The sequence below is a fragment of the Brachionichthys hirsutus genome, chromosome 5, assembly GCF_040956055.1.
Source record: "Brachionichthys hirsutus isolate HB-005 chromosome 5, CSIRO-AGI_Bhir_v1, whole genome shotgun sequence".
NCBI classification, from domain to species: domain Eukaryota; kingdom Metazoa; phylum Chordata; class Actinopteri; order Lophiiformes; family Brachionichthyidae; genus Brachionichthys; species Brachionichthys hirsutus.
The window spans coordinates 14,093,184-14,110,441 of NC_090901.1; the positions used below are offsets into that span (position 1 = coordinate 14,093,184).

Genomic DNA, 17,258 nt, shown 5'->3' on the forward strand with positions numbered 1-17,258 from the left:
CTCTTCTGGGGGATTTCAACACTCACGTGGGCAGTGACAGGGAGACTTGGAGTGGGGGTGATTAGGATGAACGGCCTGGCCAATCTGAATGTGAGTGGTGGTCTGTTAATGGACTTCTGTGCTAGACACAGTTTTTCCATAACAAGCACCTTGTTCAAGCGCAGGGATGTCCATAAGTACACGTGGCATCAGCACACCCTAGGCCAGAGGTCAATGATCGACTGGCCTAGGGTGTCATTGGACACTCGGGTGAAGGGATGGGCAGACGGTGGCGCAGGTGGTTGAGTGGGTAGTCTTATGATCGAGAGGTTGGTGGTTAGATTCCCGGCTCCGGCACATGTGTTCACTGTAGTTGTGTCCTTGGGCAAAACGTTTCACCCACATTGCCTGTGTGAATGTAGTGAGCGAGTGAATGTCGGTGGTGGTCAGGAGGGCCGATGGCATGAGCTTAGTTTGATCACTCCTGTCTACTGATTGTTGGAACGCTTACCAACCGTTAATGAGCAGTGGTTGTTTGGATGGTATGAATGCTGGCTTGCAATATAAACTCCAAGCAATCGAGCATATATTAAACATTTAGAAGGCTGTTATCAACATGCAGTGACTTTAAATATTAAGGGTAAATATTAAGAGAAACATATCAGTTGAAATTTTTTTAAAGTCATCTTTAAAGTCCTGTGATTACATGGGTGTATTTCTTACGGACAATCAAAGTAGTGACTCCCTTCACATCTTTCAGGCGATCAGAGTCAAAGTTCACCAGAAGGTTCCTTATCCCGGTCCGCATGGGCGAGAAGGAAAGCTTGACTTTTACTTTCATGCCTGGAGCTACATCACCCCTGAAAAAGAGGATTGAGTTTAATTTAATCCTATTTTTGAAGTCATGAACACTAGTGTTTGATGAACTGGTCAAATACTGCCTCTTTCGCCTAGTTTTTCACTCAGTGTCATATCCATTGCTCTGATACACATTCTTTCCATTCTTGGAATGATGTTTGGCTGCTGGAACAGCAACCATTTCTGATTGTGGTAGGATATATGCAGCCATGGACAGAATTATCATGTCTCTGCACGTCTCCCAGTGTAGGTGTGGCACTCACTTACTTTACATGGATCTCAGTGGCTGATAGTAAGCCAGCCCCCTCCACTGTGAAAACACCACCCTTCAGTGGGACTGGTAGGGGATTGGTGAAGGAGATGTAGGCTGTCATTTGTTCCCATACAACAGCCTTCCCCAGCACCTGGAGAATGAAAATAATCTGCTGTATGAGTGTATGCAGAAACGGGTCATTAACACTATTACACTAAAACCGAGCTACATCGCCCCTGAAATAGATGGAAATTGGATTACTGTGGGTCGAAGACAGAGATGAAGAAGAGGAGGAAAAATGTGCATCAGAGGGAATGGAAGAGTTTAGGACTGAGAGTAGGGACTTTGAATGTTGGTAAGATGATGGGAAAAGCTAGAATGTCACACTTGCCATTTTAGAATAATGATTTGCCCCAAACTCATAACCCTGCAGAATCACCTTGGGAGAGGATTGAACAAGTTTGTAGATGGAGGACCTTACCCATTTCCAAAGAGTATGGTTGGATATTTTTAACATGAAAAATATATATTCCTATATCGTCAATCATCACAGCCTGACAGAGTGTCTGAACATAGTGCGGACTACGTGTCCGGTATGTTAATGTGCTTCATTTGCATGCTAAACTTTTCTGAATATCAGTAACTGTTAATTTGTTTTGTTTTTGCTTGCGCAAAATACATTTCCTAAAAAAGTGAGACGTATAGTCTGGAAAATACGGTATATATAATCTCGAAATCTTTTTACCTTGTATATTCATGTCTGTTATTAATTGTATTTCGTTACCTTGTACATGTGTAATGACAGTAAAGTTGAACTTAACCTAACCTGACGTGTGCTCACTGTGTGCTCACCTGTATGAGGAGTTCCGGTACACTGAGTGGGATGTTAGCCACTCTCATGATTGGTTCGTTCCCCCCCAGAGCCTCAACAAGGGCTTTTACTCTGATCACGGGATGCTCAGAAGTACACCGGGCGTAATTGTCAAAGCGCAGACGCAGAACTTCTCTATGGGCTGAACACACACACACACACACGCACATTAAAATACATAGACAAACATATATAATTATTTCTTACAAGATATAAAATCAGTTTTGTTTTGGGGCCGCCAATGTTGTATACATTGCAAGGCATTCTGGGTGTGACGTGAAACGGCTGCAGCACTGAGCTCACTGCTATTGATTAGTATAGCAGCGATCAGCTAGCAGCGATCAGCCTTTACAGTCTGAACCACAGCGTCAGCAAAGACGTGAGGACAGTGAGGACGAAGCCAGAGATGAAGATGGAGATGCTTTCTCAGCTTTAGCGGGTCAGGGAAGTTGCCGAAGTCTGTTTCAGGGGAGAGGTGGAGTTCTTTGCATCAGACGCTCTCTCTATTTATGTCTTATAAAAAAATAATTATAGGCATTGGAGTCTGCCTCAATAGTGTGTGATTGTTTTTTATAATCAATTATACTTTACTTTGTTTGAATGTTGCTTTAATTTAAAACAAAACTGGTCAGGACTCCCTTGAAAAGAGGTTTTAAATCTCAATGGGATTTTCCAGGTTAAATAAAGGTGAAATAAATCAATACAATGTTCTCTCCGTGTCCGCGTGGGTTCTCTCCGGGTTCTCCGGTTTCCTCCAAAGACATGCAGCTTAGGTGAATTGACTAGTCTAAATGGTTTATATTGTATGAGCATGTGTGTGTGAGTAGTTGTCTGTCTCTATGTGGCCCCATGATGGGCTGGCGACGTGTCATGGGTGTATCCACACGCTCGCCTGTAGTCAGCTGGGATAGACTCTAGCAACTCCCCTGACCCATAAGGTGGATAAATTGGCTGCAGACAAGACGATTGATGTCGTCTACAAGACAATGGGTTGATGATGGATGCGATTTTGAACAGCCATGATTCAGCAGTATATCCTCCTGAGACCCAGCCCGTTGACATGCGTCCTCTGTAGTGGACATTTTAAGATGCAAATATATAGAATAAAGATAAGAAACCAAATGATAACTGATCATCTTCGGTTTGTCATGCAGTAAAGCCAATTTTGCCCACAAACCACAGGCATTCTGCTAACTGCTAATGAACGCCGTAATCAAAATGTATATATCCAGTCTAAAAGCATGAGCCATATTTGTAGTTATCTAGCTGTTCAGGCCTCAACAGGAAGAGTGTCATGTATTTTTGAATAAAGACCCATTTTTAGACACTGACTCCCTCGGAGGCCTCTGTGGGTTTGAGCCACTAACCTTTACGGGCCGGGACTGAAACTCTGGCGGTTTGCCTCAGGCACTCCCCACGGTGGAAAGAATGATAGGTTACTGCCACGACCAGCATGGTCAGCTGAGCATGAGCATCTCTGTCTCCTCCATTGTTCACCTGTGAATAGAACAGATTCCTGTTGTCAATGCAAGTGGATGCTAATAAACCCACACAGATCCATCCATTCACTGACCCACAGCCTGAGCCCCACGTACCTCAACAATCACATCAAAATCTGTCCCATAAACAGGCCTAGCATGCTTGATCGACAGCTGCAGTTGTCCTGGATCTGTGCCGTCGTTGGTCAGCTCTGTGACCCGGTGTCCTGCCTTCTTATAGACCTCCCTCTCCTTCTTGGAGCCTGTGGAGTTTTATATACTTTATTAGAAGGATGAACCCCTTCAGGTAAAACATCAAGCTGAAATAGCCATGAAGCACAACACACAAACACAAGCATTCATGCATGCAGACAAAAGGATGTTTTATGGATGGATGGTAAATAACTGTAGAACTGGATGAGTTGTTCCAATCAGACGAATTTTTTAAGTTAAAGGGGTGTTCTCTCTGTGTCTATAAGCTAGCCTCGAAGTCATATGGATAACCGACACATTTAAAAATAGATTGCAACCAATAAAGATCTGTTTTTCAGCATTAACCAATTTAAAGGCTTTTATTAGGGGCGGGTGACACGGTGGTGCAGTGGTTAGTGCCGTTGCCTCACAGAAAGAATGTTACTGGGTTCAACCTTTTTATTTTTATTTAACTTTTGAACCACAGTAATTACAAAAAAATATTCAGTTTTGATATCACTTTTTTAAAAGGTTGTAACTTAAAAATTGTTAGAGATAAAGCCAAACTGTAAATGAGAGAAATTATAAGTATGAACCAAAGTTTGTGATGGTAATAAATTAACACATCTAATAATGTGGAAAAGTTCCATTCAAATGCAATCATCATGCAGGAACAAAGATAATCGATACAAAATCAAAACAAAACCAAAAAACCACCACCTTGTCTTGTCATGGACATGCTCAAACCAAAAAAACAACCGAAGTGGGAAAGATAAAGAACATTCCCCGAGTCAAAGAAAGAAAAGACGTCACTTTCAGGATCAGCACTGGACAGCTACATATGTAGCCGAATACCTATGGAGCTGTCCAGTGCTGATCCAGAGTGCCATATGTAGCCGGGATCAACATTTCAGCACATGCTGGAACAAACAAAAAAGTTCAAATAACTTTCAATAGTCACCTCCAGCAGATTATTGATTTCCTGACTGCAGCGTGTTGCTATTGTTATTGCCATGTTGCTGAATGTTTCCGTTTGATCAGTTCACTACTTAAATTACAAACATTGCATATTCAATTGTATAGTTGTAAAAATATATGGATAGATTATTGCTGTTATTATAACATAAATCCTTTCAATTGATCAGGTTAAGAAAACCACACTACTCCATCGATCAATAATCAAACTTATTCAAGTAAATAATATTAAATAATAAATAAAGAAAAATATCATCCAACACAAGTTATGGCATTAACTTTGTTCAAAACTTTTTTGTCACAGTTGAGGGGGGGCAGAACTGCAGAACAACCAACAAATGTGGGCTGTTAAGAGCATGTGAGAGATGCAGCATTTTACAAAAACAAATGTCTGCACACAGCTCTCACAGGCCACAAAAAATGACTTGGGGGGCCACATTTGGCCCCCGGGCCTTGAGTTTGACACATGTGCTTTAGAGCTAGCATGGGCAAACTATGACCCACGGGCCACTTTTTAATTGGGCCTGCCAAAATTGTCCAAATTATATCATTAAATTAAATGTTAAATTATACCTCATTCATTTTCTCTTTTCCTTGTAATGCTACATGTAAAAGGCCAAATCCTTTCATCTAACATGTCATTTATATTAGTTCATACAAACACTCCATCCATCTGTTCCTTGCCCGGCCCCTCTGCCAAATTTTGGAACCCATTGTGGCCCGTGAGTCCAAATTTACCCACCCCTGCTTTAGAGTCACCTGGTAATATGTGATCACATAGAAAGTGTGGAGAAGCAATGGAATATTCTTTTACTCCTTGGTGTTGATGCTCCCAGCTCACCTTCTGGGTATTTGTAGTGCAGAGTGACATCTTCTCGGAGGTCGCTGTAAACATGTTTGGTGCTGATGCTCCTCCCCACGCTCCCCCAGTCCTCTCTGATCTGTAGCAACAATCGCCGTCATCATTGCTGCTTTTTATATCAAGCAAACACGAGAGACCCTCCAAGCTAAAATCGGTCACCTTCCGACGTTGGCCATCCCCTTGTACAATCCAGTAGATGATGTCGGCATTCACCTCCGCAAATACAAATGGAGCGTCATACTTCACTTCCAAATTCCCCTCCTTGATGGCTCTCACTGGACACGGACCACAGCAAAACTCGCCTGAGGAACATGACATCATTGGATAGACGATGGAGGGGCAGAAACCAACATCTGATGGTTTCATTATGATTTGTTTATGAGGAAACACCAAGAAGCTTAAAGTCTGTCCATAGTCGTATCATCTGCCATCACGACAACAGCTCACACTTATGGAGGAAAAGATTAACAGGTGGGACATACCGGTACATGCTGTGGATTACAGATATGTAGAAGACGAAGGGGAAGAAGGAATGTCTAAAAAAATGAGACGTATACCATCACTCAGTTCTTGAGGGGTGGGGTCCAAAACCTGCCAGCCATCATTTCCTACGGGGAGATCATCTCTCCTCATCCAGGATTCAACCCAACAATGGAAGTTCCTAAAGGGATGAAGAGAGGAGACGGCACGAGAGGGACTCCTTCGTTGTGTTCGGGTCTGTATGAATGTGTGTGATGATATGAAGGAGTCAGCACGAAGCACCGTAAACAACAAGCTGCTGTTCCATTCTCAGAAAGGAGAAGACAAGTGGAAGCTAAATGACCTGAATGCTGGAGAATCCTTTATGGCAGCGGGTCAACGGAAATGCCAGTGTTTAGAAAGACTTTCAATCGAATGACGAAGCAGCAAAAGTCAAAGGTAATGAAACCCTTTTCACCGTATTGGATTTTATTCTGGTAATCAGTAGCAACTATAATCGATGAGCTGATCTGAAATGCATGAAAGACAGCGATAGTTATTTTCCCGTGATTGGATGCTCTCCTACCAGCTGCTGTCTTTTCCACCAAAGCTCTCCAGTTGTTCGTTCACCAGGACGTCTATTGAGAGGCTTGCATCAACATCGTGGGCTGAACAGAAGTTGGTAATGAGGCGTGTTGGGATTCCCAGACAGCGCAGCACTGTGAACACGAGGCATCAGACTGACTTCCCATTTCTCTTTGAGCTTTTTGAGAATCCAACATTTAATGTTTCTCCTTGAAGTGAAACTTGTGATGTCTCACCTGTGCAGGCAACACCTGCAAACACCCAGCACTGGCCATATTTGACCGGCATCGCTCCGGCCTTGCTCCACTGCCGGAGGATCGGCACGCTGCCAGTCCATCTATAGGGTGGAACCCCATCGGAGTACTGCTCATCCCACCGGCCGCTCAAAACACCTCTGTCACCGTCAGAGTTCACCTGGACATGATCTGTTAGTCACTGCATGCGGATGGGATCATTTCATTTCTTTATTTTATTACTTTTATTTCACTCTGAATCACTCCCTCGCTCGCTCTCCACCTCTTTGTCTTTGACTCTCTTCCTACCTGTCCTCGTCTCTGTCTCTCCCTCTCTGTCATTGTCTCTCTGTGTTTCTACCTCTGTCTCTCTCTCTTTCTCAACCCAGCCGGTAAAGAAAGATGGCCGTCCGCTATGAGCTTCAGGTTCTGTCCAAGGTTTCTGCCTGTTAAAGGGAAGTATTTCCTTGCCTCCATCGTTATAGTGCTTGCTCTTGTGGGTCAAGTTGGGTCCTGTCTTTCCATGCTACACCTGTAAAGTTTGTAGAGTCACTAGTAATCAATCAGTGAGTAGAAAAGATCATCACCATTGCAGTGATTATTCTGCTGACATAGACGGGGTTAGATCTTTTCTCAATGTCCATCTCCAAGCTTTTCTGGGATTCCTTGGAGTTGTCCAAGACTTCAAAACAGATGTCCATCACATTGTCCTCAAACTGAGAAGCAGGAGTTTGAGTGACAGCAGAGAGGGAGGGGAGGCATTTTAAAGACAACAGAGAAGGAGGAAGAAAAATGAGGAACGAGAAGGGCTCACAGAACAACACAAACGCCATTAGACGCCGACACAAGTCCCAACAGTATCGGTTAATATAAAAGCGATGTGGCTGCCTTCGGGGTTCCCACAATGTTAAAGACAGAAAAAGAAACCTATTCATAGGTTCATCAGATGTCCATGGCCACTCTGTGATTCAACACCTGAGTAGATGGAACCACCTGGCATCATCAGCATCGTCGTTGTCAACATGTTTTAGGTTTATTATGATGATGGTGTGCGTGTGTGTGTGTGTGAGAGAGAGAGAGAGAGAGAGACCTGTCCGTAACTCCAGGGAATACTTGTGATGTAATCCCAGGCCCCCGTGTAAATGATTCCATCTTCATTCATCACATACTCCTGGAGCAGATTCTCGTTTGGCAGGTACACCACATCGTCTGGCACAGAGAGGACATGAGGACAGCTCAGTCGTCAGTGGAATCAGTTCACCTCCCCTCCTCACACCGCCGGAAACACTGACAGGACGTGTCTTATACGCTTCCTTCATGAGACAGACGAGTCTGCTGTCTGTTCCACACTGTCGCCCCGGCTGGGACCAATAAGAGTGAAAGGGTCGGTCCTCCCACACCTGACTTTGACTTGAGGCTACTTTGTGATGTTGATGCTCCTGTTGACGTATTATTTGATCGGATATGTCCAAATGAAAATCAAATTAAAACCGTCCAACAGAGCAGCCCTTCTTATGGTATACTGCGCTTATAGTATTAGACAGAAACGTTTCAACCAATGTTAAACGTGACGCATTACATTGCAAACCTGAAACATCAAATTCACTATCCGTTTCGCTTTTTTCTCTTTTTTTTTACGAGCGTGAGGAGCTACCAATACTAAAGGTGCATGCTTCCACAGCGCCATCTACCGATGAGGAGTGTGTTACATACATCCCATACTTACCTTTGCACCATGGGTTGAAGAGCATGTGGAACCGAATTCTGTCAGACCTCTCTACTATGTGTCCGTCTGGTGACATCATCAGCAGAGATAGATAGTACCGGCCAATGGCAGCGTCTGCTGGACTGTGCAGAGTGAGCAGCATTTCATCCTGCGCTCGCTGCTGGTGAAACCACCATGTGTCTCCGGTTTGGGGCTCCTTCCGAACCAGAATCAGCACCTTGTCACTCTCACCTGGAGAATCAGTAACAATCCAGAACGTTTCAGCTGGGTCAGCATCACCAGCTGTAGCTGAAACCCGCTATGGAGGACACTATGCGCCGCAGAACGCCATAAGTTCATCTTAGGAATCTTGGTTAGATAGTTGAAAACAATGCTTGCATGCCATTGTGAAAAGCATTTCTTGTTTTAGTAGTCGAAAAATCATCATCCTAAATATATCCTGCATGTCACGGCCCACTCACCAAGATACAGGGCCGGATCAAGGGAGTGCTTTGGAGGCACGCCATCAGAGCACAGCACAGTTATGGAGAAGGACTGCCCCCTACGGACAATCAGACGCCCCCGATCAATGTCCTTGGTGCGATGAGCCAGGTTGTTGGCATGAGTTCTGAGATCCACATTAGCAATCAAACCTAACAGAGAAAACAACAACCAACCAGCAGCTAGTCTTTGTTCCGTCTCCTGATGCGAAATGAGCATTGATGGTGCAGCTCTCATTTCTAGCAATCTGGCTGAGTTTGTTAGAGAACCAAAAGCCTGACAATCCAGTCAGGACCAGGAGACAGAGACATAGTCCAGAGTCAGGACCAGGAGACAGAGATGTAGTCCTAAACCCGTCTCTGGGCGTCCTTTAGATCAGTCACCCACCCAGAACCCAATAGAGATGGTGTTGTTCCCCGATCCCCTGAGATTGTTAAATTATACAGGAGAGGTGTTACTCCTGAAAACCTTGTAAAAATAAAAACTACCACCACAGAAATTAATTATAATAAAACCATTAAATGTGGACTTTTAACCCTTTATTGCCAAATGTATCATATTTGAGACACGTGGCCTTTCAGGATTTTGAGACTTCTACTAGATGTTTGGTTTGTTTTTCCCTGCAAAAGCTGATAGATACAAGCCAACACATGGAACTGCATTTTCCATACAAAAATTTTGGATTTTGCAAAAGTTACATAAATTAGAGCACTTGTATAAAAATGTATGGGTTTTTTGCCAGTGTTATGACGATTACTTCATGGTGTGGGATTTAAAGGGTTAAATATTCGCTCTCTAGCACCGAAGGCATTTTTAATAAATAATCTCATTTCAGATCAGCATTTAGATATTTTCTGTTTGACAGAAACCTGGCTGGGATCTAACTCCTCCCAGTTATGTTAAAGGAGACATACTATGAAAAACTCACTTTTCCCATGTTTCTACACTATTATGGTGAATTTTGGGTCCTTATCAACCCGAAAACAGCAAAATAAACCATCCAGTCAATCCTTGGTAGTTTGGTAGGTCTGTAATCACCTCCTGACACACGTCTGGAAGGAATCTCTCCCCTTCTTACGTAATGAGGGGGAAACCTGCAACAAAATGTGCGTCCACATGCGACTAAAACAGTGAACTGAAGTAACAAGACAACTTTCATTCGGTCATTGCCAGTGTGGAGCCTCAGTCTGGGTGTCAATAATAAAACACATTGATTTTAAAGTCAGTACAACACAATGACTGTCTGATCAACCGATATCTTCCTCATCTCTGCTCTACACAGATGCAATCGTTCTTTCTAGCATGACCTTCATCAGTGTGAGCAGAATGCATCGCAGCCCGAAATGGTCCATTAAATACAACAAATACTCCAAGTTAGCGAATTTAACTGGAAACTGTGTATAACTAGGATATCCAACGAACAGAGGAAAGACACATATGACTGAAATTCTGTTTTTGGATACAAACTCATGTCCCAGCTGGGCTTGGATGTGTTTCAGGAATTAGGATGGGCCTCATCACACCTCTGCATCAGGTCCCGCATCAGCACATGATCCAGCCACACCATACAGGCAGGCAGACAGACAAGCAGGCAAACAGGCAGGCAGGCAGACAGGCAGGCAGGCAGGCATGCAGATAAATTACCCTTGTGGTTGGCCATTGCAGATCTTTGTCAGACAAGAGGGAAGCTTCCTTCTTCTGTTTCGGCTCTGTCTCTATCAGTCCTGTATTTATACACTAGTGCCCCTCCCATCCGTCTGACACACGCACTCGCCCCAAATCAGTCACCCACCCCACCTCAGGTCACATCTGTGACCTCTGACATCACCACTGTGACATCACTAGCCAACCATGCGTGTTTTTGCAGCGACACAGGGGCCTTTGTGACTGTCTAAGTTTTAGAAAGACAAAAATGACATTCATCATTAATCTGCTGACGATCACCTGATTCATTGATTCATTATAATGTGTCCCCATATTTTCCTCCCCCTCAAAACATCATTAAAGAACCTTCAGAGGATCACTGGTGATGCCAGATACCATTTTGCAAAACCTTAATTAATTAATTTGTTTAAAGACTAATTTTAGAATATCTATGATTGGATAATAAATGTTCTGCCAAACCGAGACAACGTAGACTGTGTGATGTCAAATTGTCTCTTTTTTTTTTTTTGCTCAAGGAAAGTCATGTTAAATAAATGAACACATTCCTTTATGGACTTCTTTTATTGTGAAGGAGCTTTTTTAATTGTGTGCCACCGTTTTACCGTTAGTGCTTGTGGACAAACATCCCACCGCGTACATCACAACGGGATGTAACGTTGCACAGAGCAAATATCTGGTTTGGGTGTAAAACATCTGCTTTACTGGAAAGCTGAGTTCAGATCAGTTTGATGTTGAGCTGTGGAATGCTGGGATGGTCATGTTTCGGGAAAACGAGGCCTTTGACCTCAGCCTTGCTATCGCACCGAGGTGTCAGTAGGACACTGAGGCGCCATGCTGCCATTCAAGTACAGGAACTGAAATATGAGTTGAGCTGAGCAGCCAGGGGGGGGGGGGGGGGGGGCGGAGCTTTCAGTTATCAAGCTCCTTTATTGTGGAATCAGCTCCCTGATTCGGTTCATGAGACAGACACCATCTATGATCAAGAGTAGACTAAACAAAGCTTATAGTTAATCAATACAATAATCAATATGCTGCCATAGGCCAGCACTGGTGGCTTAACCTCCTATGACACACTGAGCTCCTCCCTCTCTCTGATTATTCATGTTATACATATTTGTCAGTAATCTCTCTCTTCCCTGTAGTCTTGTGCTCTCTCTCCCTCCGTTTGTCCCTCTTTCTGTCTCTCTGTCTGCAGCTCCCCCTGTCCGTGGTGCTGAACCTGGACCTGTGGCCCCCAACACTGATGTCCATATCGCTAGCATTAGCATTTATAGCTTTATATAGCAGCTCTTTAGTCAGTATCTTGTTTAGCTGCCTATATGTTACATTTTGTTTTTGTCTGCTCCTGCTCTCTGTCTCTCTATCATTCTCTCTCCCTCTCTTTGCTTTTGACTCTCCTCCTACCTGGCGTTGTCTCTGTCTCTCTGTCTTTCTAGCAATTCAATTCAATTCAGTTTTATTTCTCTAGCGCCAGATCACAACAGAAAGTCATCTCAAGGCACTTTACACAATTAGCAGGGAAAGACAGAACCCAGCTTGACCCACAAGAGCAAGCACTTTGGCAACAGAGGCAAGAAAAAACTTCCCTTTAACAGGCAGAAACCGTGGACAGAACCTAAGGCTCATGGTGGACAGCCACCTGTCTGGGTTGAGGAGGGGGAGAGAGAAAGAGAGAGAATGACAGGTAGGAGGAGAGTGAAAAACAAAGAAGATGGACAGAGAAGTGTTAGAGACAGAGAGCAGGAACAAAATGTAAGCGAGTACCGGCTGCACCAGGTCATTAATCAGACACACAATCCGACCTTTCTATTGGGCTGCATTTTAACTTCCTGGAGGTAGATTCCCACGCGTGGATTCTCTTATGCCAGACTTGGGTGGACAAACAAGCTAAAAGTATAATACATGAATGAATGAAATAATAGAGGCCGGGTGGGGAACCACAAGCTCATGCAGATCGCTTTGTTATACTTTTTGAACAGACGATGAGCTGGAGCCGACCCCATCTGACAATGGGTGAGCAGTGGAGTTCATCGCAGGGTCAACATCACATCTACTTCCTGTTTTAGCGGTGGGAGGAAGCGAAAACCTGGAGGGAACCCACGCAGATATAAGGAGAACCTGCCCCCTCGACGCCGGTGGATTGTAACCTAATCAACTCTGATTCACCTTTAATTTTCATGGTTGGTGTATAAAGACACCAAGAACAATCTAGAACCTTTTGATGATGATCCAGATCACCATGTGGACGCTGTAGATCCAGGTAGGAGGGGAACGAGCTGCTTGGAGGAGGCCTGTGCTCTCAGAGTGCTTAGTTCAGTCTAATTTTCTCTCCGACATTTTGTAGAAGCAGATCTCAAATGTCAAACGCAATTTCAGACATTGATCATATTAATACACATTAATAATCTCTACTATTTTATTAATACATCCTGTTAAACAGGTGCATTTAAGAGGATCTTTGTGTAATTCATGCAGTAAATAATTGACAGAAATGCCCTCAAACTCCTGAAGCCGTAATCGAACTATTAACAGCAGCACTGCGTTGAGACCGTCTATTGACGAATCCCTCGGCTGTCTGAAACAGATGGATTCATTAAACAGACCAATTCGGATCCGTCCCAGACAGCTCATCCACAGTGGGCTCCTCCCGTTATCAGTGTCAGGAACAATTCCACACCCTGCTAAATAAAGAAACAGAATCCATCACATTCGTTTTAATTAAAAAGCAAAACAACGAAAATCATAGAAAACAGGCACAAAAAAAAGAATTACGACTCAGCCCTCGGAGGCGGGCGGAGCCACCCCGCGCACAGCCCTGGCCAGGGCCTGCTGGATGACGGGATACAGTTTATAGCATCCTTCTATGCAGGTCCGAACCCCAGCCGTCAGAGTGTCCGCAGTCAGTTCTCCATCTGACTGTAGTCCAGAAACTTGGTTCAGACTGGGGAGGAAGGCGACCGTCAGCCCACCCTGGTTCTCCTCACCGACCGAGCTGCAGCCCCTTTCCTCCGTGTACAAGGGGTCGACCACATAGGAGCGACCATTCTGAAGCATGGAACAGCCAAGCACCAGGTCGTACATTTCAATCCCTGCGTCAGCGAGCGCTAGAGAAGCACACGTGACGGCGTGCGCCAGAACCGAACCGCTGTTCTCCAGGACCATCACGCTGACCTCGATTTGAGCTCGAGGGTACCTGCGGAGGCACACCGCTGGCTGGAGACTCTCGTGCAGCATCAGGGAGTGGTCCCTGTCCTGGAGGCCCTGGATCCAGGAACCCCTCTCCGGGCAGGAGAAGGGAGCGAAGCGCATGTCAGTGGTCAGCCTGCAGAGAAACAGATGGGTGACCCCTCACCCCTTTGCTGCGCCATTCACACGAGCATCAACAGGCAACGTGAGCAATCAGACGCCAACGGCCACACTTACAAGACAGTTCCTCTAAATTTCACAGAGTAACGTTAAACATTTCCACTATTTTTTTATACTTGTACACCATACATATACACTCAAACTACTACTACTCATAAAGAGTAGCATCCCATTCTTAAACCAAAAGATGTCAGCCCGTCATTTGAATCTACAACAGTGTCAACTCTTCTTCTTCTAAGAATGTGCTTATTCTTCCAGAAGGGCATTTGTTAGGTCAGACACTCGGGGTGCAACGGTTCACGTGATGTATTGAACCGTTTCGGTTCTGCACGGTCGGTTTTAGGCATGTTGTCATTAAATTTATTACTAGTGCAATCGTAGCGCTCAGTGCGGAACTAAAGTCCTGGATGAGTTTCCGCACGGACGCATCTGAGTGTCGGACACTCTTGCCTGAGGGGGGAGGCCGCTGGAAGCTCGCAGGCGTGCACACACAGCAAAACTCTCAAAGCATTAGCTCTGTATTCCAGCTAGCTCTGTTGCTAGTGAGCGGGTTTTCTCCTCCGCTGGAGCTGTTGTCACGGCAACCAGATATGCACTTTCTGCAGAAAATGTGGAGAAGTTCATCTTTGTAGCCAAAACCTTTAAGCTTGAACAGTTAGCAGGAGTTACATTTGTCATATTCAGGTTTTTGCTGCTCAGTGTCAAAAGTTTAGTTTTATCTTGTTTATTTATAATTTTATTGAGATTTTTACGTTGTTACAATAGTTTTAAAAACTCGGTCTAATTTATTTGAAATATCACCCAAATGGGTTTTTATTTATTTATAGAAATTATATTGTTTACATGTTTTTTTTAATAAAAAGTACTTTTTTCTGCCTTTTAATGTACCGAAAATAAACCGAACCGAAGTGACATTTTAGAGTACCGTCACACCCCGATCAGAGACCGATGTTGGACACAAAGCTGGCAGTCCTCGCTCTAACTCGCCCCGAAGGCGTCCTGAGGGGTTGAGGTCAGGACCCTCTCCAGCACCAGACTCACTCGTCCATGTCTTCATGGACCAACCTTGCTTCGAACACTCCAGAACTGGAGGAATGTGCCCAGAAGCGGCTGTCCGGATGTACATCCGGTTTGCAGCTGATCGTAGCGGCAATGAACAGCAAAGAATCTGAGATCAATCAGTAAATTACTCTGATATATGCTGGATTTAAAAATATACTTGATTGATAACCGGGTAACTCTAATTTGCCTTTGGTCTCATTGATCTACAACCCAGCTAATGCGCGTGTTGACTGGTGTGGAGAAAACCAATCAATAATCAATCAATCAATCAATCCCACAACATCCCTCCTACACACCTCCCGCATTTCATGTCGGTCTCGTCTTTGTGCTCCGTCTCTCTGGGGCCGAACACGCAGCTCATTAGCTTGGTGTTCCCAGCTTCCATGTACGCGGAGCCTTTAGCCTGGCTCACCAGCCCGGTCCGGATGAACACGGGCCGGACATCCACCTGGTCCGGGCGGCGACCGTCGGCCCTGCGGCAACGAGAAGCCGGGACGGCCGCCGGGGGGCTGCGGAACAGAGACGGACTGTGGGACACTTCTGGACCGCGTAGACGTTTGGAGTCGGTCGGCATGGCGCAGCAGGAGAAGGAGCGACAGGAAGTCAACGTGTCCAGCAGTGATATAGTTCCCCCAGAAACAGGAAATGGTAGCGAGGTTCCGCTGCTGGGTGGTATCGAAATGTAAGATCCCGCCCTCAAACTCTCAAGTCAAAACCTCCTGAGCTACACCCGGATAATCAATGACTAAAAAGTAAAGTTAAATTAATTAACTAAACATTAATCTCATAATAGAAGCAGTGTCTTCCCCATTGCGTCAGCCACGCCGCGGAAGTCAGTCCCGCTGATGTGGCGGGCTGGACGAAGATTGACGGGAGGATTATCCAATCGGGATCGACATCGGATCCCCCAATGAGCGTCCGGACCAATGGGCGGGTGACATGGGCGGGTTCACTGCCACTGTCTGCCTGCCAGGCCCCTCCAGTCGAGCAGCGCGGACCGAGGCGGTGCAGTAGTTCATTCTCTCCGACGGAAGCGTGACTAACGTGAGTATTTATTCATTAAAGCGTTGTTGGAGGAAACAACGCGCCTCTCCGCGGCCGGTTAAATGGGCCTGTCTGGCTGAGCTTCCGCTTGCTGGCGTCGGGTTTGACTGCGGGCATTTTCGCTGTTATCCCGTTGGAGACTGTCCAATGCGGGTTGTGTTCGCTAGCATTAGCATTTGTAGTTTTATATAGTAGCTTGTTCAGCAGCCTGTACGTTACATTTTGTTCTTGTCTGCTCCTGCTCTCTGTCTCTCTATCACTTCCTGATCCATCTCCTTGTTTCTCTTTCTCTCTCGCCCTCCTCAAACCAGCCGGTCCACCATGAGCCTTAGGTTCTGTCCAAGGTTTCTGCCTGTTAAAGGGAAGTTTTTCCTTGCCCCCGTCTCCAAAGTGCTTGCTGTTGTGGGTCAAGTTGGGTTCTGTCTTTCCCTGCTAATCCTGTAAAGCCCTTGAGATGACTTCCTGTTGTGATCTGGCACTACAGAAATTGAATTGCATTTTGGTTCTAGACAACAGTACAGGCAGATGGGAGGAAACAGCATTTTAGCTCGCTTTCCTAATGGACCGTTGCGCTGCGCTATTTACATTTGCGTTGTCCCGGAGGGGACTTATGTCCGATGCGGGCTGTGTTGCGTTGTTGTCCCGGAGGGGACTTATGTCCAATGCGGGCTGTGTTGCGTTGTTGTCCCGGAGGGGACTTATGTCCAATGCGGGCTGTGTTGCGTTGTTGTCCCGGAGGGGACTTATGTCCAATGCGGGCTGTGTTGCGTTGTTGTCCCGGTGGGGGACAGTTTCCGTCCCTTCCCCGCCCTGTAGTGTCTTCAGTCCCGGTGGTGTGGTCGTCATGGCAGGGACGGCGGTTGTTTACCGGCCGCGGACGCCAGAGAGCTGCACACACCGGCTGTGGAGTTTCCGCTGCTCGCGCACCGGTGCTCCCACTGGTGGGATCTCAAGAGCAGCGTTTCCTGTGACGTCTCTGTAGGCCGGTGCACAGACGCACCACATTTTAATTAAAAATATATGGTTCTGGGTTCGATTCCTATCAAGGGACGTGGTTTACCATCACCTGGAGGACGGAGAACCCACAACCAACACACGTCTGTGTGGAGTTTGTGGGTTCTCTCCGAAAACATTCCGTTTAGGAGAATGGATCGTTCTTTAGGCGTTCTG

At 45.4% G+C, this 17,258-nt stretch overlaps 2 protein-coding genes across 2 annotated transcripts; both read right to left on the reverse strand.

Moving 5' to 3' along the window:
• Nucleotides 1-667: 667 nt before the first annotated feature.
• Nucleotides 668-10,611, reverse strand: LOC137894041 (protein-glutamine gamma-glutamyltransferase 2). Its single transcript, XM_068739501.1, has 15 exons — nt 10,596-10,611; nt 8,933-9,103; nt 8,472-8,702; nt 7,836-7,954; nt 7,333-7,461; nt 6,749-6,926; nt 6,514-6,646; nt 6,026-6,129; nt 5,628-5,770; nt 5,448-5,547; nt 3,557-3,702; nt 3,329-3,458; nt 1,943-2,103; nt 1,105-1,241; nt 668-839 (listed from the first exon to the last, which is right to left on the reverse strand). Exons 1-15 carry the CDS (start codon nt 10,609-10,611, stop codon nt 668-670), a joined length of 2,070 nt encoding a protein of 689 aa, XP_068595602.1.
• A 2,704-nt stretch (nt 10,612-13,315) lies between these two features.
• On the reverse strand, nt 13,316-15,618 carry exosc6 (exosome component 6). The gene is made up of 2 exons (XM_068739698.1): nt 15,341-15,618; nt 13,316-13,938 (listed from the first exon to the last, which is right to left on the reverse strand). The coding sequence occupies exons 1-2, from the start codon at nt 15,616-15,618 to the stop codon at nt 13,392-13,394; spliced, it is 825 nt and encodes a 274-aa protein (XP_068595799.1). The 3' UTR covers nt 13,316-13,391.
• Nucleotides 15,619-17,258: the final 1,640 nt, after the last annotated feature.